The sequence below is a fragment of the Netta rufina genome, assembly GCF_964035555.1.
Source record: "Netta rufina genome assembly, chromosome: 10".
NCBI classification, from domain to species: domain Eukaryota; kingdom Metazoa; phylum Chordata; class Aves; order Anseriformes; family Anatidae; genus Netta; species Netta rufina.
This window is the reverse complement of record NC_140133.1, coordinates 12,917,365-12,940,890: the sequence shown is the minus strand read 5'-3', so window position 1 is coordinate 12,940,890 and position 23,526 is coordinate 12,917,365. Positions and strand designations below refer to the sequence as shown.

Sequence of the window (23,526 nt, the reverse complement as noted above, 5' to 3'; positions counted from 1 at the left end):
AATTATGTTTCTAAAAAATCTATTTTTGTACTGTATTTGTAGAATAAAATAAAGTATTAAAACAGACTAATGCTGTCTTTTATTCCTCTCTTCTGGCAGCAGCTGTTTTACCTGAAAGGATTCTTACGTGAGACAAAAAGCATTGTTAAGAGAGCTATTTCTAAACATCACACATCAGGTCCCAGGATATTGCAGAACTGCAATACTCATTCTGAGTTTTAGTTTTTGCTACTGAGTTCTAAAACAAACAAAAACATGAGTTGTAGGTTTGGTGAGTAGGTATAACCTGTACATAAGACTTCACGAAAAAGTCTCTGTCTTGCATAAAGTATTAACACTGCAGTGGACTCAAGCCGATAGTGTGTTTTGCGTTAATCATTGTGTGGGTATGGAGGAGGGTACGCCCTGAGACAAGTGCTTTGAATGCAAGGATTGATGTCCAGCTCCACCTGGCATTAGTAATTTTTCATCTGCTTAAACTGAGAGCTGATATCACTTGTATCAATGTGACTCAGCACTTCTTAACTCGGGATACTTAAATACAAGAAGTTGTGAGTAGTCGCTACATACAGTCAGCAGGGAAAGAGAGACAAAATGACTGCAGAAGGCAGGATGCTACTTGGCTGCAAAGGGAGCCAGCTCCTAAACTAAGCATGCAAAAAAATGAAAGAGTTTTCCCAAGATGGGGAAATAGTTGCAGGTTATACAAAACCCAGTTGAACACCCATCTTCACCAACAGTAAAAAACTAGCTCGCCTAGAAGCCACAAACTAATCTTCCATGTACCTGGACACAAGGTGTGCCATGCTTAAAGGTAACAAAAAAAGAAGCCCGCAGACCAATCTTCTGAAAATTGTATTTTATTAAACGTACAAAAGCTCAGCACTTCTGTAGAAAATAGTATCTTTGTTTCTAATATAGTAATACTGGTTAGCTTCCTGCATCATCAGTAAAACAGCAGTCCAGCGTTTGTTTTTCTCCCCAGCAAAGTGCAATTTCTCATTAGATGCAGTAAAAGTCAGAGGGCAGCAGATACAGACTGCCCAGGATCACCAACACATGTCAGCTACACGCATGAGACTACGTGCACTTCCTATAATGTTCCACTCGCTACCACTGCTTTCAGAGACAGGAGATTGAATTAACAGCATTAAATACCAGAAAAAATAAAATAATTAAGGCTAATAACGTAATTCCTACTTCTCAAAATGGTTGTGATTTATAAATCAGATCTCTATTTTAGTACCATTTATAGGAAACGTTTGCTTCAACGTATATTCAAGTTAAATTCTTTTGGTATGGGGAATACAGTCTCAAGTACTAGTTACAACAGGAACCTGTAAGCATCACAACTCTACAAGAAAAGTGTTCTTATGATACAGCGATAGCGCAACGTTTAAGCTACTAAGTCTATGAAAGCTAATCAGGCAGAAATGTTTTCATGACTTAATTTCATGGAGCATTTTCATTGTCCTTGCTAAATGAAATTCAAAAAACAAAACAGTATGTATTGCAAAACACACCAAATATTATGACGAATATATATTTGATTATTAATCAGTTTTGTTTCAAGGCAGCAGGTTTTATTTTTAAAGTGAAAGGTGAGTGATCTCTGAGTATCCCCTTAAAGAAGTGCAATTTGAAGTTTTTATGTAACACTACCATTTTGGGTGTTTAACTGAGAACAGCTTCAGAGATTTTTAAAAGAAGTTGAGGAAAATCACTGCTTTCTGGCAAATCTTCCCTGTCTTAGAGCACGGCTAACCTGGACACTCAAGACTTCAAGTTAACTTTAAAAATACTGAGTCCAAAAGAATATATTTTACAAAAATATATTGTCAAAGTTGTTTTTCCTTTAACAATGCACTTCCAAATACATTAGCCAAAGAAGAGCACATGACTGTACAAATCAGAAAAGGTAGCAGAGGGATGGATTGTCAGAGATAGGTATGAACACGTATTTCCTAAGGATTTCAGATCCCAGTCCATGTGATGAAGCTGGCACTTTCTCCATAATACACACAGTGGTAATACACTTGTTGGTAAGGATTTGCCAGTTCAGGGGGAATTAATAAATGGTGAAAGATAATCTGCTTTTTCTCTGACTTAGAATGAATACAGATGCTCCAAAATACTTTTTTCCTGAAGTCAGTATCACTGACTTCCTACAAATAGCATGCTACAGTCATCTTTTCCATAGATAATACATTTATGAATGGCCCTCCCCAGCTGCTGGTGCACGCTGCTGAACCCCGATGTGCTGTAAGCATGCTGCAGTAACTGGAACAGAAATGCACTTGAAGAGTTTCTAGCCTGGATTCAGTGCAGAACATGAGAGCTTCTTTCTCACTGATGCTTCTTTGGTGGAACACGGGATTTTGCAACCACGATTGGAACTACAGAGAGCAATCCAATCAGCAAAGCCCAGAGAGGGCGGTAGAAGAGCCAGCCAACGGAGATGGTCAAGAGTGACAATGAACTGGCTACGCAGAAGGCAAAAGCTTTTAATCCAATGTTAACCAGATCTCTCACAACAGGAAACCAGTCCACTGCAGGAAGAATTAAATGAGATAAAGTAGTTGACAAGATTATCGTTTACAAACAACTCTTATTCATTCTTAGGATCCACACATAAACAATTGCGATCAAAAGGAAGACTCAAATTATTACCAAGGGCACTGGATGAGGCATTTCAGCAGAGTATCCTCCAGGCATTTGATAAATAAGCAACAGCTAGCCATCTAAGACAATGGTGTCCTCATCTCTTCAGACAGGAAATCATGCAAAATTAACTCTGAAGTCTTGTCCAACGCTCAAGAGGCAGCGTAGACAAATAACCTTGCAGCTATGAAACAAGTCTAAGGCAACGGATATAACATGCAAGCAAAATAGGAATTTCTGGCAAAAATAAAGCTTTCAGCTGTATGCATATGGATAAGTAAATAAATAAAAAGGAGTATCAAAGATTATCAAAGCAAATGATAGCTTTGATGTCTGAAGTTTATGCAAGTTTGAGGCACCGTTCTCCTGTTCAGTGAGCATTTATTCCAACATTCTTCTAAGTTAAAAGGAAGAAACCAAAACTTCTTTGCTGTGCTCACAGTAGCATAGAATAACTAAAGACAAGTTATTATAAAACTACTAATTAAGACTTGGTGGGAGACCACCTGTATATGGGTGTAGAAAGTAACTGGATTGCAGCAGCCACAGCAAGACTTGAAAGAACCAGCCCAGCTTGTGCTTTGGCTTCTAATTTTGGTAAGCACTAGGCTGGGATCTTCTGAGACTGGCAGAGAGATACCTGTTTATTTATTTATTTTCACAAAGCATCCATCTGGTGCTGGGATTCTGTTTATCCTCAATTGTTTACAGGGACTTTCACACTGAATCCAATCTAAGATCAAACAAGATTGTTCCTGGCCTCCAAATTAATTACACATCTGAGCAAGAGACGATGCTCTGTGGATTATGATCCTATTTCTAAGTCATTTTAGTTTTCTGTCACAAACTTACCCAAAGTGTAAACAATTCGGGTCATTAGGTTGATGCCTACAAACATTGCCAGCCAGCCAGCTGCACGGAGGGCCCAAGTCTTCATGGTGTTACTCTCGTGCTCTTTCTGAAACACCTCCTGAAAACAAATGCCATTACATGCAGCCTGTTTCTCAACTTCTTTTCTGATCCAACTCTTTCCAGTGCATTCTGAACAAGTCGGAGTATTTTAGAGGTACAAGTTCTCCCGCAGAAGATATGTTGCAGTTCATTCTTTACGGCTTTTTTTTTGGCTGTAATATCCCAGCACACTACAAGAGATTTCAAAGCGCAGCACAAAGGAAGCCTCTACTTTTCCAATTTAAGACAGCTCAATTAAGCACACTCTGATACTCTCTATAACCAAAGAGAGAGAGAGTGTACACACATTTTGGTGCAAATGGATACACTGAACATTACTGTGAAAAACAGAGCACAAGTAAGTACATGTAACATGAAAGATTTAGTTTCGGTATCTTTGCAGGAAGAGAGAAAAGGCAATGAAGGAAAAGTGCATGAAAGAAAAAAAAATAGTATGCTGAGAAGAAAAGATAAAAGATGTGTATATTTCACCAAGCAAAGCAAAACATCTATTTGCAAGAATTCCAAGAAAGATTTTTTCAAAATGGATTCTGTGCCCCGTCTCCCTCCGTAGTGAAACCTACACATGCAGATGGCTAAGAAATAATACAACGCTCATAGGAAAAGACGCACGTATGACTGATTGACTACTTGTATGTACAAATACTTTAGAACTTATTCATTTTTAGTGAGTTTGTTTCCAGGGAATTAAAATTCTACTTAATGAAGATTCAGAGCTCACAGCAGAGAGCTGATTCTACTGCTACTCTTTCAACTCAAAACAAACACTTTAACTGCTTTTGGAAGCTCCTGTAAATTCCTGACATCTGGGATTTTTGCGGCAGGGCATAAAGCAATCATTAATGGAAACCAACCTACTAAAAGTAGTAAATGAATCACCAAATTGCTGGAGCATGCAGGATTTATTGGAGCATTATGCACTGCCTGAAGGTTCTTTCTCAGCCAGAACAGCAATAAACATTTCAAGCAAGCCTAAACTCCCTGTTTAGAGAGGCTGAAGAGAGGATAGCTCCTACGGTTTATTTAATTAAAGCCTGATTTTTACTGTTTTTGCATATGACCTTTTCAAAAGCATGTGTTTGTGTGTGTGTAAGTGGGAAGCTACCAAGGAAAAAATAAAATGCAAAATGAGAAGGCACAGGAACAGTCCTTAGAGCAAATGATGTTCAGCACCATTACAAGGGGACTTTTTATTTTTTTTTTTAAACTACAGTTTAGCTACAGCTTCTTCTTAAAATGGAAAAAGAAGTAGGAATAACTACTGTTAGCAGCAGACTTCAGTTCTTCCTACAGTGGCAGTCATTTCAAATGAAGCCAGGAAGCCACCCTGCAAACTGGCTGTTAGACACCTGACCTGAGCTTGTTTCTTTATTCTGCTTAGGTCTTGTGGATAAAATAGTCAAATTATATACTGCTAGCAGGTGAAGCACAGCATTTTGCTGCAACACAAAGAACATGCAGAAAGCAGGAAGGCAAACACGGGCTGTAATGCTTTGCCCTAGATAAAGCATGGAGAAAAGCCAATGTTTACATCAGCTATCTCTTCCTCTAGAACAGGCCTGCGGGAGAATGAGAGCTTATTCCACTGCTGCTTCTGCAGTACCATCGGCAATTTTAACCCTTCACTTGTACACTGTGGTATCTTACCTCCACGGACAGATCCCCAGGGTAGAGAATCTGCAGGACAACTCCAGACTTGGTGTGATATGGAACAAGTTGGTCACCTTTCTGGCGAGCAATCACAGTCACCTTGGAAGAAAGAGAAATAATTTTACTGGTTACTGAGTTAGGGACAGAATGTGAAAAATTCTCAAGCAGCTGAAGACCCACCTTATCAGCTGAGCCCAAATGGGGGTCATCTCCACTCAGACCTGCATAGAAGAATGAGACACGAAGGTCTCCCACCTACAAATAAGGAGAATATTTCAAATCAACAGAGAAAGATTTCATTACAAAGGAGAATCACAGAGAAGACAACTGCGCATCGGAACGCTCTTTCTGTATTGTCACTTTTCTTAAGCATTTATGTCAAGCCAGAGGATATCCTGTAGAAATTCTAAGCTGCACTTTTTTGAGACCAAAATGTGATTGCTCAAACACAGCTTTGCAATATCCCCTCTGTTTTAGCTGCATGAACACATTAACACCAAAGAGATCCTATGTTCATCCCTTGTCATTTCATCTTTTTTCAGAGGAAGGCAGGCAGCACAAGCTGAGAACAAGCTACTTCTTTGTACTCAGTTCAGTACAGCAAGGCACAGGTTGAACCTACCTCCCAACACCATCCCATGTCATTCTATCTAAAAGCATGATAGACAAAAAACAAGCAAGCAAACAAAAAGAGAAGATGCGAGCAGAATCAGAAGCTTCCTTCATGACGATCACTCTCGCTGAAGGACTATACTAACAGTATTGCCCTATGTGGTACTCTGTACCCCAATTTCTACATGTTGAAACAGAAATTGGACATACCCCAGCTTTCTTTTTCATATTATAGCAATTTCTGCTTTAGTTTTTTTCTCATCTTACTTCTGGACGCCTGGGGTTCTCGCTGTGGTAAAAATAATCTCCTCCCCGAGTAACATCAGCATGTGGATCCTCAAGGTTTGACAAGCTCAACTGCTTGAAGTCATCAATCTTATCCACAAGACCTAAGCAGAATAAAGAAACAAGCTCAGGTCAGGTGTCTAACAGCCAGTTTGCAGGGTGGCTTCCTGGCTTCATTTGAAATGACTGCCACTGTAGGAAGAACTGAAGTCTGCTGCTAACAGAAGACACGAAGTCAGTACAAAGCAATTCTTACCTTTGGAAAGGACAAAGCTTCCAACCTGGACATTAGGAGAAACAGCAGTGAAAGACTCCACAGCCATGGCACTGGAGAACAGAAAGAGTTCCTGATTAGTTCCAGAATTATGAACAGTGTGCATGGGGACAAGAGACAAAGCAAGTATGTCATCTATGCTTCCTTTTTCCATTCTCATCTAAACAGGTCTATTTACTTGGGATTTATAATTAAAAACATGTATGTCTTCATTTTTCTTCCTAACGCAGTATTTCCAAATAAAGGGCAGTTTATTTGGATGTGCCCATAGGGCCAAAACAAAGCTCTGGAGGTTAGGCAGAGTTCTAAGTTTTATTCAAATCCTGGTTCTCCTATCCCTTTGGCTGTATTTGTCACTTACACTTTTTTTTTTTTTTTTTGCCAGATGGTACCCTGCTTCCTAAGGAACTTAGCAGGTGCTCTAAGAATGACAAGCAAGTTAAAACTTAGCATTAAAAACGGCACACTGCAGTGTAATTAAAATGTTGCAGATGAGAGAAATACAAAACTGATTATATAGAGGCAATTGTCACAAATATGCCTGAGCTCATACATGCTAGCTTAGAAGAACAGCATGCAAGTGGTATGGCAAGCTCATGGGATGCCAGCTATTCTCACTCAATTTGTGGTAGAAGAAAGAACTAGCAATAGACTACACTAAAGGACAATAAAAGTCAGACAGAAACCCATTCAAGTTCTCCCACATGGAGACCATATGGTCCAGAGGTAAAGTAATAGCCTGATATCCAGCCATGGCTAATGAGTAGCATAATGCTGCTTCCACCAGGCAGCTTTAAACTGCTATTTATCTATGATTAAATTCTCTCCAATAGGAAGAGGCAAACACTTTCCATCTACTTTGCTGTGTCATGAAGATTAGGTGCAGAGCTCTCATCTTTGATCGCATACATTGACAGAATCTAGAGGGACTGTGCTAGGTGATAAATTACCTTGGGTTTTTGTGTCCAATTTCTCGATCAAAATTCCTGCTGTTCACAACTTCAGATTTCCATTCAGTATCTGAAGAAAACGATATGAAGATTGATAAGACAGGAAGAATTGCCACTCAGATCTTAGTTACTGCAGACACCTCTCAATCAATCAGTTCTAAATTACATAATTACACTCACAGTAATACTTTTTACATCAAGAGACAAAATGTGATAGTCTGTAATGATACTTAAATCTAGCCTCCTAACATATTAGCAATAAATGGAAGGGCTTAGAGAAGAGGATTTTAGAGATAAAACTGTAACTCATCTTCACTCAGTGGGAGCTTTGCTGTTGGCATCTTCCCTGATCAGACTGAGCACTGGCTCCACTCTTTAGGATTAAACTGGTTTTGCAAGGAGAGGCTGTGAGCTCTGTTGGAACTAGCAGATTTCAGCGCAGTCAAACAAGATAAAGATGGAATCTGTAGCTGCCACTGTCAAAAATGCCTAACACTGCCTTCATTTGGGCTACAGCAGGCTCCCCACATCCCCAGAGCAGATTTCTTTTTAGCCAAATCTGGCTGCAGGGTAAACGAGCGATCAGTTATGTAGGCCCTTGGCTGCCAGACAAGGACAACCCACCACATCTAGAAAAATACCAACTTTTACTGGACAGAATCCAACAATCTTGAGAGCACAGTTTTTGTTTGTTTTTGTTTTGTTTTTAAATTGCCATTTTTGATAGCTCACACCCACCTAACTTTGCTCCTTATAGATCTCCATGCTGCAGAGCCCCATGCCACAGTGAGCTGGGAAATTTTTGTGATCACACCCAGAAACCACACACCCACGTTACGTATCCATGTGCTTTAACTGGGAATAAATGAAGCAGAGAGACTCATCTCCAGATACACAATGACTCAATTTTTTGCCACTGGGTAGATCAGAATGATCCTCCCACTTCTGCTCCTACCAAAAAAATACTTGGCAAAAGCTACAGCACACATCAGAAGGTGGTGGTGGTTTTCATTAGCTAGTATCAACACCTAATAAACAGACTCTCAACATTTTGCCTTTATAGACTGGAGCTACGCCGTTCTTCCCTGTCTGTTTGCTTCTGCTCACACCTGACATACGCCCAATTACAGCACTTTGGAAGAGCAATCTCAGAAGTAGCTTTCAACACACTGGGCTCCCAGCTCTGCCCATCTCCCATCACTGAGGGCCCTATGGATCCTATCATGGGAGCACACTATCCCTGGATGCGCTTCCAACCCCTGGGATTTCCAAGACAAGACTTAGAAGTTGCTTGCTCACAGCACGTATCATTTCCCCTCAGTTACTTCGAGAGGCCCTGCCATTTCCTTAGGAAACAGAATTTTTGCTATTTTTTCAAATAGCTTTCTTTTCTAGTGAAAAAAATAAAGGTTTTACAACAAAATCAGAATACACACACATGAAAATCCAAAGTTAAGAGCATAAAAGGGACTTTCTGTTAATCAACTTACTGTATGTATACTTTGTTTCTTTCTTAATCTCACCATTTTCTTCATACTCTCTGCAAAGAAAGATAAAAGAATTGGCTTCATGGTCTATGCTCAAGTTTTAAAGAACAGAAGGAAAGGTTTAGTAATCATGGGGGAATAAAAGGATTATAAAGTTTTATTTAAAAAAAAAAAAAAAAAAAAAAACAGGACCAAATATTCAGGGAAAACAATACTGATTTGGCTAAACAACTAGCAGAGAGGGAATATTATGGGGATGGAACTAGGGAATTCCTAACAGTCAGAAAGAACATTAATATATCAGAGAAGCTTTAGGAACGTTAGAAAGGGTAGCAATCAACTGTGCCTTTGGGAAAAACAGGAGTGTTTTATATTTTTTCCATAAATTGTTAAAGATTTTTGAACTTTGTTGAAAACACATATGACCAAAAATCAGTGGTTTCTGAAGAGGCCCAGCACAGGACAACAATAATGAAAACAAAAAGCCACAGCTACAGCACAGAGGTCAAGAAACCCCATACAAACTATACTAAATCAGGAAGTGGAAACATTTTATAAACATCTTTGATTTTATCGGATGTAAATTCTGCAACATCAGCCATCTACAAAACCTGACATCTCTAAGGAAATTAAAGTGATTCCATAAAACACCCCAAGAATTCCAGACCTCTCCTGACAGAGTTCTGTTGTGTGGTTAGTTGGTAGGTGGGTTTTTTTTTTTGGCTTTGTGAGCGGGGAAATAAAAGGAGTATTTGTTAATGGGATCCTGTTTACGAAGATGTTGTCTTAACAACTTTTAAAAGTTTCTTTCACTCACCTAGAATCTTCATATTCTACCCACTGGTACATTTCCACTGTGCGCTTAAGCTTGACAGCATGGATTGTCAGCCCATAGCTGGGATCAAACAAAGGCTATGTCAAAAATAAAGAAAAAACAAGTCAGTATAAATGCTGTTCCTCACAAATTCAAACACTATACTTTTATTACTGATTGCTTTTATTACTATATTACTACTATACTTTTATTACTTTGCTAGAGCAAAGGTAAAGTTCATTATTTAGAAAACATGAATTGAAAGAAAACTTCTTTCAATACATTTTCAATACTTCATTCAATTTCAATACTTCTAAACAAAGCAACAACGTGCAAAAAGTCCCAGAAGATGAAATAGAGGATCAAAGCTCCTCCAGTTTGTTACTTCTGCATGGCCAAAGGAGCAACACAATACATCAGTGCTGCCTTCCCACCACACAGCCTCTTTCGTTCAAAAATCTTTAACAACTTCACAACTGAATTAAATACCTTAAACACAAGAGGTTGCATCTCCATCCCATCTGTACTGTAAAAGCATAAACACTTTACAATGCCATGAATGTACAGCAGCTTCCTTACGCAAAAGGAAACTGAAATTATCCTTCAAGTTAGTGGAAGGGTAAACACAGCATGTTGCTTGGGAGAATGAAGACTGGTGCTGTGCAGCACCTCCCTGATTTTGGCCAAGAACTATAACTTGGATGGTAGCACGTAGTTCTTACAGAAGTGGAAAGAAGCTACTTGTTTTCTGCCTGGATAACAAACAGTTTTAACTGGCAGCAAAATTTTTTCCCACCAAGCTTGAAATTCTCCTATTTTCAAGATACTGGTTGTATTTACCTTTGATGTGCTCAGAGCGCCAGCTAAGTGTACTAGTCTCCCCTCATTCTGCTGAGACACACTGTGAATGTTATCAAGAGGGATCACAAGAGAAAGTCCCTCATCAAGAGATTTGGCTGTCCTCAAAGCTCGTCCCTGTAATCAAGAAAAACAAAACCAAGTTGTAGAGAAACATCGCTATTGCAGTATTTTGTGAAAAAGGTTATCAGACAAGCAATTTGCAGACCCTTGGGACTTCTACATTCAGACTCAAGGCAAGCTCTCAGCTTGCAATCCTTCACTCTATTTCTCCACATCTGACAGTTTGGTGCAATACTTCTCACCCATGCAGCAGGACAATTAACTGACTTAACTAGACAAACACACATAGTTTATTATTACAAAGGTCTAATATTATTGCTCTTCATCTCTTACATTATTGCTCTTGAATGACTGCAAAACTTATGCTAGTTATAATCCTTTTTACGAAGGCCTGTATAACTACTTGACTACTTATTTTTTTTCCTGCACAGTCACTGAAACTGACAGTAGTTGCTTTTCCTCTTGTAGAGGTACAAAAGAAAATGTTAGGTGAAAATTCACCTAGGTGAAGGTCTAATACCTCACTTCAAAACTGCCAAACTCATGCATGTGTGCAAGGGTAGGTATAAGAATTCCTTATTTACTTTAATTACCTTTTAAACATAAAACTAAGACAAAGTAACACTGAGAATAATTAACACCTTCACTTTTGCAACATGGAATATGAATTCCTTTAATGAAATTGTAACAGCACTAGAAATGAGGACCCTGTGTTAGCTCAATAAGAGAGATGAATGGAATGTGACTGTCTCATACGAGCCTCTTCCAATAACACTATATATAGCCTGTTTCCCCACCACCTCAAAGGTTTTGGATCTTACCTCCCACCACACACATCCTACATCTCTGTCACACTGTTCTATAGAAAAAACATTTGTGGCCCTGTGATTTCACTCTTCTGTTACATCTCAAGCATAAGCACCAGACTCTCCAGACATATTACTCTCTTTTCATGGATGCAGTATTAAAACTTTAGCATGAAAATTTCAGCGAGTCTATACATGCCAAACCAGTTGCATGTCAATTCAGCTATGACATGTTAAAGCTGTGTATAAACACTGACAGTACTTCACTTACTTCATTGGTAAAAAGAAGGTAGAAAGACAGAAGAAACGTCACAAGTCCCATCAACATGCCTCCAGAGGTCTCGCTGAGCCTCTCCAGGAACCCCGGTTTGGCCTCACTTGTGATTTTAACATGTTCTTTTTTGCTGCCTGTGTCAGAGAACTGTTGGAGATAAACCAAAAATGCAGTGTCAGCGTGAAAGGGGAAGGCGTTCTGTTCCAGAATGAGTTTTGTAGCTTTGTTAAACCTGCTACTCTGCAAAGTAGTGCCTCTTGCTTTGGGCCTAAACTTGCCCACTACAAACAAACTCCAGCCTGATAGAAAAAACAGTTGCTCTAAGAGCTGTTCAGCCCATCCCTTCAGGCCTCCTTAGCTCTGTCCCAGCGCTCCCAACCCGGTGCCCACGCCCCTCGCTCGGGCGATGAGAAATTGAGTAATGCTCCCAGATTCCACGCCAGCTACAACACGGCTATAAATAACACCTCACACTTTACTTCGCCAGTGACCAGCGCCAGCATACTTTAAAATAAAAGCTGCCCGGGCACCAAAGAAGGCTATCAACGCACATCTGGCATCGCCACCCTCTGGCGCGGCGCTAAAGGCTGACAGCGGCGGTTACACCCCCTGAGGTGTGGGGGCTGCAGGGGCCGGCCGAGAACCACCCCGGGGGAGCCGAAGGAGCCCCATAGAGCGAGAAGGGGCGGCGGCAGGGCCAAACTTACGTTCCTCGACATCTTGAGGCCGTTCCCTCAGCGGGCAGCGCCCCGGGACGAGCCGCAGGAACCGCCGCGAGCACCGCGCTCCGCCCGACCCCGCCTCAGCCCGACCCCGCCTCACTCCTCGCCTCAGCCCCCCCCCACCGCGGTGCACGCCGGGATGCGTAGTTTCCAGCGTGCAATAAAATGGTGTCCCCCCCCCATTCACGCGAAGCACTCTGGGAGATGTAGTCCTGCCTGGATTGGCCGCTCCGTTCCCGCCGCGGCGAGGGGACGCCTCAGCGGCGGGTGGCCGCTTCCGGAGGCGGGAGCGTGTGTGTGAGGTGGAGGGAGCCGCGCGCCGCCGCCGCCCGTTGCCGTGGTGTGCGCGGTGCCGCCATGTCCTACTGCAGGCAAGAAGGTGCGCTGGGCTCCGGCCAGGCGAGGCGGGCAGGGCCCGAGTGCTGGGGAGGGAAAGCGGCCGCTGAGGGGGGGAGGTAGGAGGGGGAGGCCTGGGCTGCTGGGTCTTGGGGTTCCTGAGGCTTGGCCGCCTCCTGCCCCGACGAGGTGGATTTTTGGTGCTTTTTTTTTTTTTTTCTTTCATGTTTGATAACGTGACTGGTTTTATGCTAGAAAGAAGCGTTTTCTAGTTTGAAAAGCGGTTTTTCTCTAGGTCTGAAAGCTGGTGATGCACGCTGAATGCTGTTTGAATGCTGTGATGAGGCAGCCTTAACTTATATTCCTCTTTGCTTCATGCTTATAACCTAATTTAACAGTGTTCTGGGTCATAAGGTCGTGAGTTGGCTTACGGCATCGTACAAAGTTACAGTTAGAGTAATAGGGGTTAGAGTTCATACGTTTCTAGTTCTCTGTGAGAAATCCTGAGGTGTTCTATGGTGTAAAGTGAGCTGGAGTACAACGCAGAATTGACCAAAAAAAAACACCAAAAACCTGCTTTCTTCCTAAAAAGAACTTAAATTTGTTTGCTTCTGAGACACGTTTGAATGTGTGAGACATGTCTGAATGCAAAGCCAAGGGAAGCCCTGAGCAGCTGCTGGTTGAGGTCACATTGAGATGCAAGGAGCGACTAATTTCTAATTACACCATGTCCTTGTAGTGACCTTCCTGCCTCTGAACATTTTTTTTTATAGTTTCGCAGAGTTGTTGGGAAACTCTGCCCTGGTTTCCAGCCAGGCCTCTTTTTGCCCCTTCAGAACCTCTTTGTTAAATCAGGAGTGGCACTGGAGCAGGAAGCGTGCTCTGGGGCTTTTCTGCCCTTGGTAATGTGCGCAGCACCGTTGGGTGTAGTTGGTTCAACCCCGTTAAGGTACTCTTCAGTATTTAATTCACGTAATAATTGCAAAACATGCCACTGGCCTCTAATGGAGGCTGTTGATCTTAATGAGTATCCTCCTGAATGCTTGCCTGTAATTCATTATAGTTTTGCTTTCACTGCTCCTTTTTTGTCTAACCACCCTCAGCTGAGCAAGTTCTTCTAGGAGAGTAGTAGCTTGAGCTTGTTTCAAAACAACTTCTTAACTTCACAGTTCAATGAGCTGTGCTGTGATCTCCAGCCATTACAGTTTGTTGCTGTGAAAACTGGAACTGTAGAGGAAAAGAATTTCAGATAGCTTCTGTATATTCTAACAAACAAATGGGCGATCTGTTATTATGTATGCTAACACTATTTAAATGAGTGCTTTAAAAGAACACTTCCCAAACTATTTCAGGTTCTCCACCTCCTTTCTCAGGTTGCTTGCACCCAGCTCCTGTCACCACACTGTGTCAGTCCCTACCTCCATTAGGGCGGGGAGGGGGATGCTGGTGTTTAAAATAAAATTATTTGAGGCATGTTAAATGCTGTCACAGCTCAGAAATAGTGTGCAATCTTCTATTGCTTCTGAGTCCTGATAGTTGATTCTGGTCTCCTCTAGAAATAAGCACCTGTTTTATCTTGTTTCTCTTTAGTGAGGACTTGTCGCAATCTCTGTAGACATTTATTTGCATTGCCTAACTGTGCTTTATGCAAATGTTTATTGTAAATCAGTTTAACTGGTTATGTCCTATTCTCATTAGTCAATAGGAAAAGAAAAATTTCCTACAGGTACGTGAGAGTGGTACAAAGAGAACAGGCTCAGTTTCTTTCATCATTTTTCTAGATAAATTACTACCTAATCTTTTTAAATTTCCATTGATTTTATTGTAGGTCTTATTTCAAGGTCTTTTTTTTATAGTTTTTAGCACCTTCCCTGTGAATACTTTCCAGATTGTTTTTCTATGTTTGTTCCTGTGAACCAACAACTTGTATTTGAAGGTGATAAATAAGTACAGTAGAATTCATTCACTATTACCACTGAAGCATCATGTTGAATATCTCATTATCTCGTGCTGTTCACCAGCTTTGTAAATGACTCATTCTGTCTCAGCTTTCTCTCAACTTTTGCTTTTTGTCTCCTGTATGACAGGAAAAGACAAAATTATATTTGTGACCAAGGAGGACCATGAGACACCAAGCAGTGCTGAACTGGTTGCAGATGACCCAGATGACCCTTATGAAGAACAAGGTCAGTAGTAAGCAGGCTGGAAGTAGGAAGTGACATATGAAATATGATAATCTAACAATCCCCAAAAAAAGAAGAAAACACCACCAAATTTTTTTATGAAGTAGGAGCAAAAATATTGATTCATTTTTACAGACTGATAGCAGGGCAACTGGTTTGGTAAATAAGCAATCTATTTAGTAAATTTAGAAAAATGTTCAGTAAAAAAACACTCAAACTCTTTTTTTCTGAATTTTAATGGTCTTTCAAAGTGATCTGTTCAATTACATCACTTGATGGCTTATAATTTCAGTTAGTAACCAGAGATATCCAGGAAAAAATGTCTTTCTTGTGTTAACATAGTTAGGGCTTAAAAGGCGTAAATTCTGGTTGTTATCCTATTTAATATTACATGTTTTTCACTTACCCTATATGGTACAAGTGGCAATGTAATCAATAGATGTAAAATGTTTTTATTTCATATGACAGGTAAGTTCAAATTACTGGTTTTCAATTGTAACTATCTTGTCTTGAGAAGAGATTAGCTCAAGTTTTCAATGAAGATTGCAGATCTTACAGAAAGTACATTGAACCTGCAAATGAATTAGTTCAGGAGACTTAAGAGATGAGAATATTTCAGAGATTGACTCTTAATATTTTGGTTTTATAGGGTGTATTTTAGTTTGTTTCTAATGGATGAATGAAATATCTTGTTCCTATCATGATGATTAACTGAATTTTGCCCTAGGTTAATAAAATGTTCTCAGTGTCTATGAAATTGTTGTTTTTTTTTTTTTTTTTAATTTTCACTTTGTGCGATTTCATTGCTTATAGCTCAACTGAGACTGAAATTTTAGAAACTGAAGATATGCAAGTGGCTGTGTGACCTTTAGAGGGCAGCATTTAAGCACTGTTTAGCAGCTGTAGCACACGGGATGCTTTGTTAACTGATGTGATATGTAGTTTAATTTGAACCATATCTTTCTGCGTCGTTAAAATAACTTTGTTTTCATACATAGATCTGTGTGAAAATAATCTTGCACTCTAGCTGTTTATCCTGGTTTCATTAGAACTGTAGGAGCAGCAAACATATACACAAATGTTTTATTTCATGTGAACAGAATCCGTTAGTTTTATAATGACCCACATGAGAATAATGAGAAGAGAATATAGAAACTTCATGTTGCCTTAAGTCATCAGGTGGCTGTGTCTTATTTCAGAAAAATGTTTAAAAGCTGCAGCTTAGTGTCTGTCAGGAATTCCTCTACCTGTTATGTTTTCAGGCAGGTTGTGCTTTACTGGCTGATGCCATGCTAGACCCGCCTATAATCCGTTATTGGTCTATTACGTGAAGAGGTAACAGCCTCTAATGATTAAATGGCAGCATTAAGTTCCCAATTGCTTTTCATTGGCTGGTGGCTTTCTGTTTCCTCTAAAAAAAAACCTGGCGACTGCTTGCAAAATAAAGCAAAGGAAGATACTTTTCCTAGATACTACATCTGGAGTGCGTAGAAACCTTTGGAGAGTTTTATCGTTCGCTTAGTTGTTAAATCGCCTTGTGTGATGTACACCTAAACAGAGAAGCTTGCTGTTGAGGTAAATAAATGTAAGCAATCAAAACGTGCAAGCTGTTTTGATGCTACATGTGGTAGTTTAAAGTTTGTACATCTTCCCTGCTACAATCGTTTGTGGTCTTCCTTTGGTCATAATTAAGATATTCTATTAACAAAAGCTGGGTATTTAGCAACAGCATGAGAATGCATATTGGTCCTGCAACTAAGTGTCTATTTTTGACACTGGATTTCAAGAGGAAAGGCTGCCTGTCTCAGATCTAACAGAGATATACTATGAATCACAGAATCACAGAATTTCTAGGTTGGAAGAGACCTCAAGATCATCGAGTCCAGCCTCTGACCTAACACTAACCAGTCCTCCACTAAACCATATCCCTAAGCTCTACATCTAAACGTCTTTTGAAGACTTCCAGGGATGGTGACTCCACCACTTCCCTGGGCAGCCTGTTCCAATGCCTCACAACCCTTTCAGTAAAGAAGTTCTTCCTAACATCTAACCTAAAACTTTAGAATGCAAACATAAAATACAATTCTCTTGGTGCCTCCAAAGAGGGACTTCTCTGTTTTGTGTCTCTGTCCTTCTACCCCAAATTATTCTGTTTGTACATACGCAAGGAGTATACAGGGTTGTGCCATTTATTTGGTTTATAAACTAGCAAAAATTAAAGGAGCTGTTTCTTTCTTTTTTTGAATGCCATATTAATTGATTCCTCTGATATGCATTTTGCTATGAATGGAAAAGCTGTGGTGAAAAATAGAGGTGGAAGTGTTTGTGGTTTTTTTCCTAACAATCTGGTATTTACAGTATGCTAGATCACCTTCCTAAAGTATAGAGAAGAGAACAAAGAAAGCCAGAAGCTCGTTACATCAGGGACACCTTACAGTGACAGTGTGTGTCTGTATAACTCAGAATGTGAAACTGTTTAAAAACTGTAATAAGTTTATTCTGAGTATGTGGTTAGTTGCTGCCATGTTTTAAGGGTTCTCTGAAAGCTTCTCGCTTGAACAGCGTCAGGTTACAATGCAGCAGATCAAAACAATTCACACATCACAGAATGAGCTGCATCTAATGGGAGAGAAATTTGTGGCCAGCAAAGACACATGGGCAAAACGTTCTAGAATACGTTGAAGTGCAGAAGCTCTGGTTTGTGTGGTTTTTATTTAAAAGAAAATTGGAAAGGGCTTTGTACATAAAGTAACAGGCAGGCTTTTCTAATTTAGTTTCTACTTTGAATAGAAGACTTGGTTTCCAGTGTTTTTTGTGGCATAATCCCCTGTTATGTCTCTATCTTCTCTGCTGTACTATATACAGAACAGTCATATTGAGAAAGAGTAGATTGATTATATAGATGTATAATAATCTGTATTTTTTAATACAACTGATTTTTTTAATTTATTTGAAGCGTTTTTTTTTTTTTTTTGTTTTTTTTGTTTTGTTTTTTTTTGGTAGGAGCCTTTTCCATCCTTAAGATAAGCATGTTGTTTTCTATTATTGCATTGTTCTTACGTAGCATCTGGCACTAACAGACATTAGTCTTTGAGAAGAAAATAAAGCTGTATTTTGGTGTTTTTTTTTTTGTTTTTTTTTTTGACTTCTGTCCTATCAGCTATGAGATTTCAGTAGGTAATGCAGATGTTTCTGCATTCATCCGTGATACTAGCACATCCCACAAGCTAAGAGAAGTTTGGTTGCATGAGGTCAGCAGTTGATTGCTAACCCAAGCCTTGATTCCCCCATGATGTAAACAGGTGTTTTTTCTTCCCCCAAGTGCAGGCTCAAATACATTATATCCCACTGAATCAGTGACATTCAGGCTGCATTTGAAAGAAGTGTTAATTCAGAGAATTAAAGATAGTAACCTTGTCTATTATAGACTTGTGACTTGGGAAGAGCAATGGATAAAATCTGCTCCTATTTTAACTGTGTTACTATCTAACTGATACGCTGAATCATTTGAGTATGCATCCTGTTGCAATTATCAACAAGGAAGTGTTTGTGTTTTTTGCATGCTCACAAGTAGTTCTGATTACAAAATAAATAATTTGTATTTTTTAAAGAGAAGTATTTTATAAGTAATTTTGTTGCTGTGTTATCTTCAAGAACTTTTCAAAACTCCTCTTGTGTTTTCTGTTTTTTGTGAGTATTGAAAAAATGTCTGGCTGATGTTAAGAAGAATATAGGACTTCAACATCTAGTTAACAAAGCAAGCCAATTTTCTTCTACACTGCGTGATCAACAACTCTTCTTTTCCTTTGTCATCTTTGGCAAGAAGGAATCTGGCACCAGCCATGCATCTCCTTGTCTCAGCTGTTCTGTTTCTCCTCCAGACAGCTAGAGGTGCCACAGTGCACTGTACTAGGTGTATCTTGTCAGTACGGTGATTAATGCAGATATTTTACAAAACTGTCATGCTGAATAAAGCTTGATCTATGAAAAATGACAATACTATAGTTGACAAAGTCATGCTAAGGAGACTTACCTCCTGAAGGAAAAGGAGATCAGCACTGACATTTGACTTAGTGAATTTTCTGCTGAACTGGTTTGACTGAGAGCAAAGTATTGAGTAAAATTTTCCTTTTGTTCTTGTTAATACACCAATAAGCATATCTGGAAATTCATGATTTCACAGGACAAAGATATTAAGTAGGCTTTTTTAGGTAATCTTAAGTTTCATCAGGCCCTAAATATAATTTCTTGTTCAGAGCAGAACTGATACATATTTATCTAATAATGGTAGTTGCATACCTTCCTCTAGAGGGAAAGCACTTAAACTTCAGTTTTATGCTCCTGCAGGAAATCAGTCTGGAGATGAAGTTAGGGAAGCCTTCTGTTGGAGAAGAGGGGAGAAAACTGTTCAAGTCAAGAATAAACCCGCTTGGATTAAAGAACTTTTTCTGTTCTTCATTGATGAACTAACTACATGTACATTCTCACAAAGCAGAGAAAGGGAATGAAGTTGTATTGCTTATTAATAGCAACTTTAGCAGTGCACTTTAACAGGTCCATCATATTCAGTTTTCCTACCTGACTGTAAAGGATTTTTTGAAAACATACAGAGCAAATGAATTCTCTGGCTTTCTGTTTGAACTCCATCATGCAACTAAGCTGTTATATCAAAGAGTGTATTCCCCTTTTATATCTCCACCTTGCTATTCCATCACTGAAGTATTTCTGTGGTGTCTTTAATTGTTCTGGAGCAGAACTTTCCAGCTATTCCAGTCTATTTAGTGTCTAGAATGCAACTTAACTCACTTTTAGTTGTCATCTAAACTGCTGTTTGATTTCTGGGATCAGACAGACTGTCATGCTCTCCCTTTTCTTTTTGTTCTGCAGTACGAGACTTAGTCTTTGCATGTCTTAAAAGAAACTGATTTTTTTGTTAACGGATTTCCTGCTCAAATTTTGAGGAAAGAACTTCTGGATTAGTGTTCAAAAGTTCATCTAAAAGAAAAAAAAAAAAGCATCCATTCAGCTTAATTTAAAAAGAATTCTAATTTTAATACAGGAATTAAATTCTTGTGTCCTGTATGATGTGATTTTAAGGCTTGCATGCTTCCCTGACAGAGTTTGGCAAGTGAATTGACTTGACTCTGATTCCTTTTGGAGTTGCCTTAGCATATTCTAAGTGGTTTGTAGTCAAGGGACAAAGCCTTAATTTCAGGCATAGATACAGAAACAGTCTCACTTGTGCCCAATAGCGGATCATAAAGATCAGAGAGAAACAAATGGGCCAGGAAACATGAGGTGTTTTGTGCTCTTGAAGCTACAGAATTAGTATAGTATTCCCGATACTTCCACTTACACCTGCAGCGTAGCAGCTTTCATTGAATGAAATTAATTTTTGAAAGGAGCGTTTAACTTTTCTTCTCTCTTTTGTTTGTTCAGGCTTGATATTGCCCAATGGAGATATCAATTGGAACTGCCCGTGTCTGGGTGGAATGGCTAGTGGTCCTTGTGGGGAGCAGTTCAAGTCAGCCTTTTCTTGTTTCCACTATAGCACAGAAGAAATAAAGGGATCAGACTGTGTGGACCAATTCCGTGCCATGCAGGAATGCATGCAGAAATACCCAGATCTTTACCCTCAAGAAGATGAAAATGATGAGAAAGAGAAGTCAAACAAAGATTTGGAAGATACTCCTGTGGAGGCTTCTGTTGCCAAAGAAGAGAAAGGATCTAGCTAATGAAGATGCAAGGAGGCTGTTGTCTCCATTTCTCATTTTCAGAGGCGTGGACTTTTGCAGTATGTCTGTCCTTTGAGTCGTCAAGAAATGTTTCACCATTGTTCTATACACTGTATCATAGTAAGTAATTTATTGTAGGAGGAGAAATCTCAGTGCTACAGCCTCGCAAATAAATACTGCAGAAAGAACCAGTATGTGTGTGTGCTGTGTGAACTGTTACCGGACGCAGTTAATACTTTAACAGCTGTTCTCACACCTCAGTTTCTCCTTGAGTTTTGACTTGAATAATCTCTTTAAATATACATAACTATCAGCAAAAATTTTGGTAGTGCACCAGGTCTGTATTCATTTCAGTATGCTCTGATCAGTAGCTGCTCTTTTGTAATGTATTTCTGTTCTGTTAATAGAAATTGCATTAAATGATTGTTTCTCCTTAATGATTTTTTTTTGCTAGAATACAAGATGCAGAAAATAGCATAAATCAAAAATTTGTAAGATAATTTCAAATGGTGTGATTAGATTTGGGTTGCATTTTACTACTGACATCAGGTAAGGACTGCCAGAAAAACAATGAAGTATGTGCTGCTTTTGATTTTGTTTGCTTATTGTGATGGCATTTAAATTTTGAAAAACAATCTCTTGTGCAACCACTGATATAAATGAATAGAAAGAATGTTGATCACTTGCTTTATTTTTGTTCTGAAAGCACAGTTTTTTTGTTTCCCTTAGTTAATGCCTACTCCTTTAATGTTTAGACAGGCTTATAGAAAATACTTCAAGAATACAGTGGAAATGTTACCTGGTGTAATGATCTCAAAAGAAATACTGTGACTTAAGTGCATATTAAAAAGCAAATACTTTTTACCTTCACTGAAAGCTCTTTTTTGTTTGCTTGTGTTTGTTTTGTTTTTAAACTAATGCTGCTTGTATTTTGGAGAGCTTCTTCTGCAAGGATGAGACTTGGAATCAATTTGTGTGTTGTGAAGATCATTTGCTGCTTTATTTCTCTCCAAGTGAGAAGGTATAAAAATTGTAAAGCATTTGTAGTAGCCATAGTTACTGGATCATGAACCAGCACTATAGAGGACCTGAAGAGCTAGTAAACTATGTGAGAATTAGCTTACAGGTACAAATAATTTAATAGTAATCCACTATAGTTTAATACCTATGGATAAGGGAATGCTATGTTGTTTTTCTTGCATAGCAAAATATAGGCTCTGAGAATGATATTACCAGTGCCTTTCAGTAAGTGTTCCTTGCAGGTTTCCTCCATGTGTTGATTAACTAAAGCATAAAAAGCATGCAGTGAGTCTAGTAATGTTTAAGCATTTGCCTGTCTCTGTGTGCAGCAGTCTTGAGTGCTCAGCAACATTGCTTCCTCACAATGTTTTAGTATCTTGTTTGCATAAGTTATTTCAGTGTTAGGAGGGATGTTTTTGAATGTCTGAAGGGAATTTCTGTTAAATTTTAAGGTCTGCATGAACTGCTCATATTTCAGTATTGCTATTGGATCCTCAAAAAAAGTTGTAAGCGAAGAGGGAATTGAGTTGCTGACAACGCAATTCTGGGGGGATGGATAGCAGGTACTCAGCATCTGTGCTTTTAAAAGAGACAAGATGTGACAGAGCTTCTCAGCCTGACTCTTTCATGCACAGGAAGACAAATACCAAGTTAACCTGAGTAAATAAGCACAAAAGCAGCAGTGATAAACCTTGGCACATAGGCAGTTGGACCATGAACATGAAATGTTAGGCAATCAGATAAACACTGGGCACCAAGTACAAAAAAAGTCACATGCACCTGAGCTTTTGGTTGTTCAAATGGAAATCCAATGCGTTATTTGTGACGGAGCAATAGCAGGTTGTGAAGGGGTGCTCTGTTCTAAGACCTGTTTGTTTGTCTTGGATTTTTTCTTCTCTGCTTTTCTTTCCCACGTTGCCTCAATGCTCTACAGGTTTTGGATTTGTCCTCTGTAACAAGTGTTTATAGCATCTGTGTACACAACATAAAACATAAGAATCATGGTGCCACAGTAGTTAGGATCCTGAAGCTATACGGACAGAGGGAAATCACAGCATATAATCTAATGTATTTGAAGGATTGTTTAGGGTGGAGTTGTTTCTGTTTGAACCTGCTATGGCTTGGTAACCTGTTGTGCTAGATTTGGTACAAATACAGTGTACGTGTTAGGGCTTTATACTAGAAGCTTTGAAAACCTCTAATGTGTTTGAGATGTTTTAAGAAAGGGACTCAGCTGTAATCTTCAAGCCATCTGTGTGGAAATTCATTTTCTTTTCCCCCCTCTCCCTGTCAAATTAGAAAGTGTCATAATTTCACTGCATTTGTATTCTGGATAAGCCCTCTAGAAGTGGAAACATTTCTGGTCTTTTTCATATGCCCCCTCTTTTTTTTTCACTAGTTTATCATCTAGTTTAACTGGATGATAAAATGATCCCACGTGTGGCATGTGGCAAACCTGTGAAATAAACAGATAAGTTGTCTTGCTGTTGTCTAGATAGAAAACTTGTAGCTGTATAATGCTGTCTTGTTCTAATGTGTTTCTGATTTGCTGTATAAATAATACTTAGGTTCTCTGTCTCAGTGAACTACAAAATCTTGGGTGTGAGTTGTAGATTTAAATGTTTCTGAGAAATTGCTTGCATGGAGTTACTTTCCAATGATCAGAATGCTTTACCAGGTATTCCTATGTATCAGGTCAAAAGTAATCATTGGGAGGGAAGGAAAGATTTCAGTATGAAATAATTGATCTTTATTTAATTCTGTGCCTTTCTGTTGTTCTCTGTCTTTAAAAAAAATTCACAAAAACACTGTTGAGTATCGAGA

General features: G+C 39.2%; 2 protein-coding genes across 2 annotated transcripts; one reads left to right on the top strand and one right to left on the bottom strand.

Moving 5' to 3' along the window:
- Positions 1-844: 844 nt before the first annotated feature.
- On the bottom strand, positions 845-12,524 carry TMEM43 (transmembrane protein 43). The gene is made up of 12 exons (XM_084292950.1): positions 12,414-12,524; positions 11,704-11,853; positions 10,546-10,680; positions 9,709-9,803; positions 8,895-8,944; positions 7,405-7,474; positions 6,437-6,507; positions 6,163-6,284; positions 5,464-5,538; positions 5,281-5,382; positions 3,514-3,631; positions 845-2,549 (listed from the first exon to the last, which is right to left on the bottom strand). The coding sequence occupies exons 1-12, from the start codon at positions 12,423-12,425 to the stop codon at positions 2,347-2,349; spliced, it is 1,203 nt and encodes a 400-aa protein (XP_084149076.1). The 5' UTR covers positions 12,426-12,524; the 3' UTR covers positions 845-2,346.
- A 177-nt stretch (positions 12,525-12,701) lies between these two features.
- On the top strand, positions 12,702-21,539 carry CHCHD4 (coiled-coil-helix-coiled-coil-helix domain containing 4). Its single transcript, XM_084292714.1, has 3 exons — positions 12,702-12,807; positions 14,852-14,950; positions 20,387-21,539. Exons 1-3 carry the CDS (start codon positions 12,786-12,788, stop codon positions 20,680-20,682), a joined length of 417 nt encoding a protein of 138 aa, XP_084148840.1. The 5' UTR covers positions 12,702-12,785; the 3' UTR covers positions 20,683-21,539.
- Positions 21,540-23,526: the final 1,987 nt, after the last annotated feature.

Coding starts and splice junctions, on each gene's coding strand:
- CHCHD4 (XM_084292714.1), top strand. CDS start 12,786: ATGTCCTACTGCAGGCAAGAAG. Junction 12,808..14,851: donor GTCCTACTGCAGGCAAGAAG/GTGCGCTGGGCT, acceptor CCTGTATGACAG/GAAAAGACAAAATTATATTT. Junction 14,951..20,386: donor TGACCCTTATGAAGAACAAG/GTCAGTAGTAAG, acceptor TTGTTTGTTCAG/GCTTGATATTGCCCAATGGA.
- TMEM43 (XM_084292950.1), bottom strand. Junction 7,475..8,894: donor AGAAACAAAGTATACATACA/GTAAGTTGATTA, acceptor CGTTTTCTTCAG/ATACTGAATGGAAATCTGAA. Junction 3,632..5,280: donor CTGGGGATCTGTCCGTGGAG/GTAAGATACCAC, acceptor ATTTGTTTTCAG/GAGGTGTTTCAGAAAGAGCA.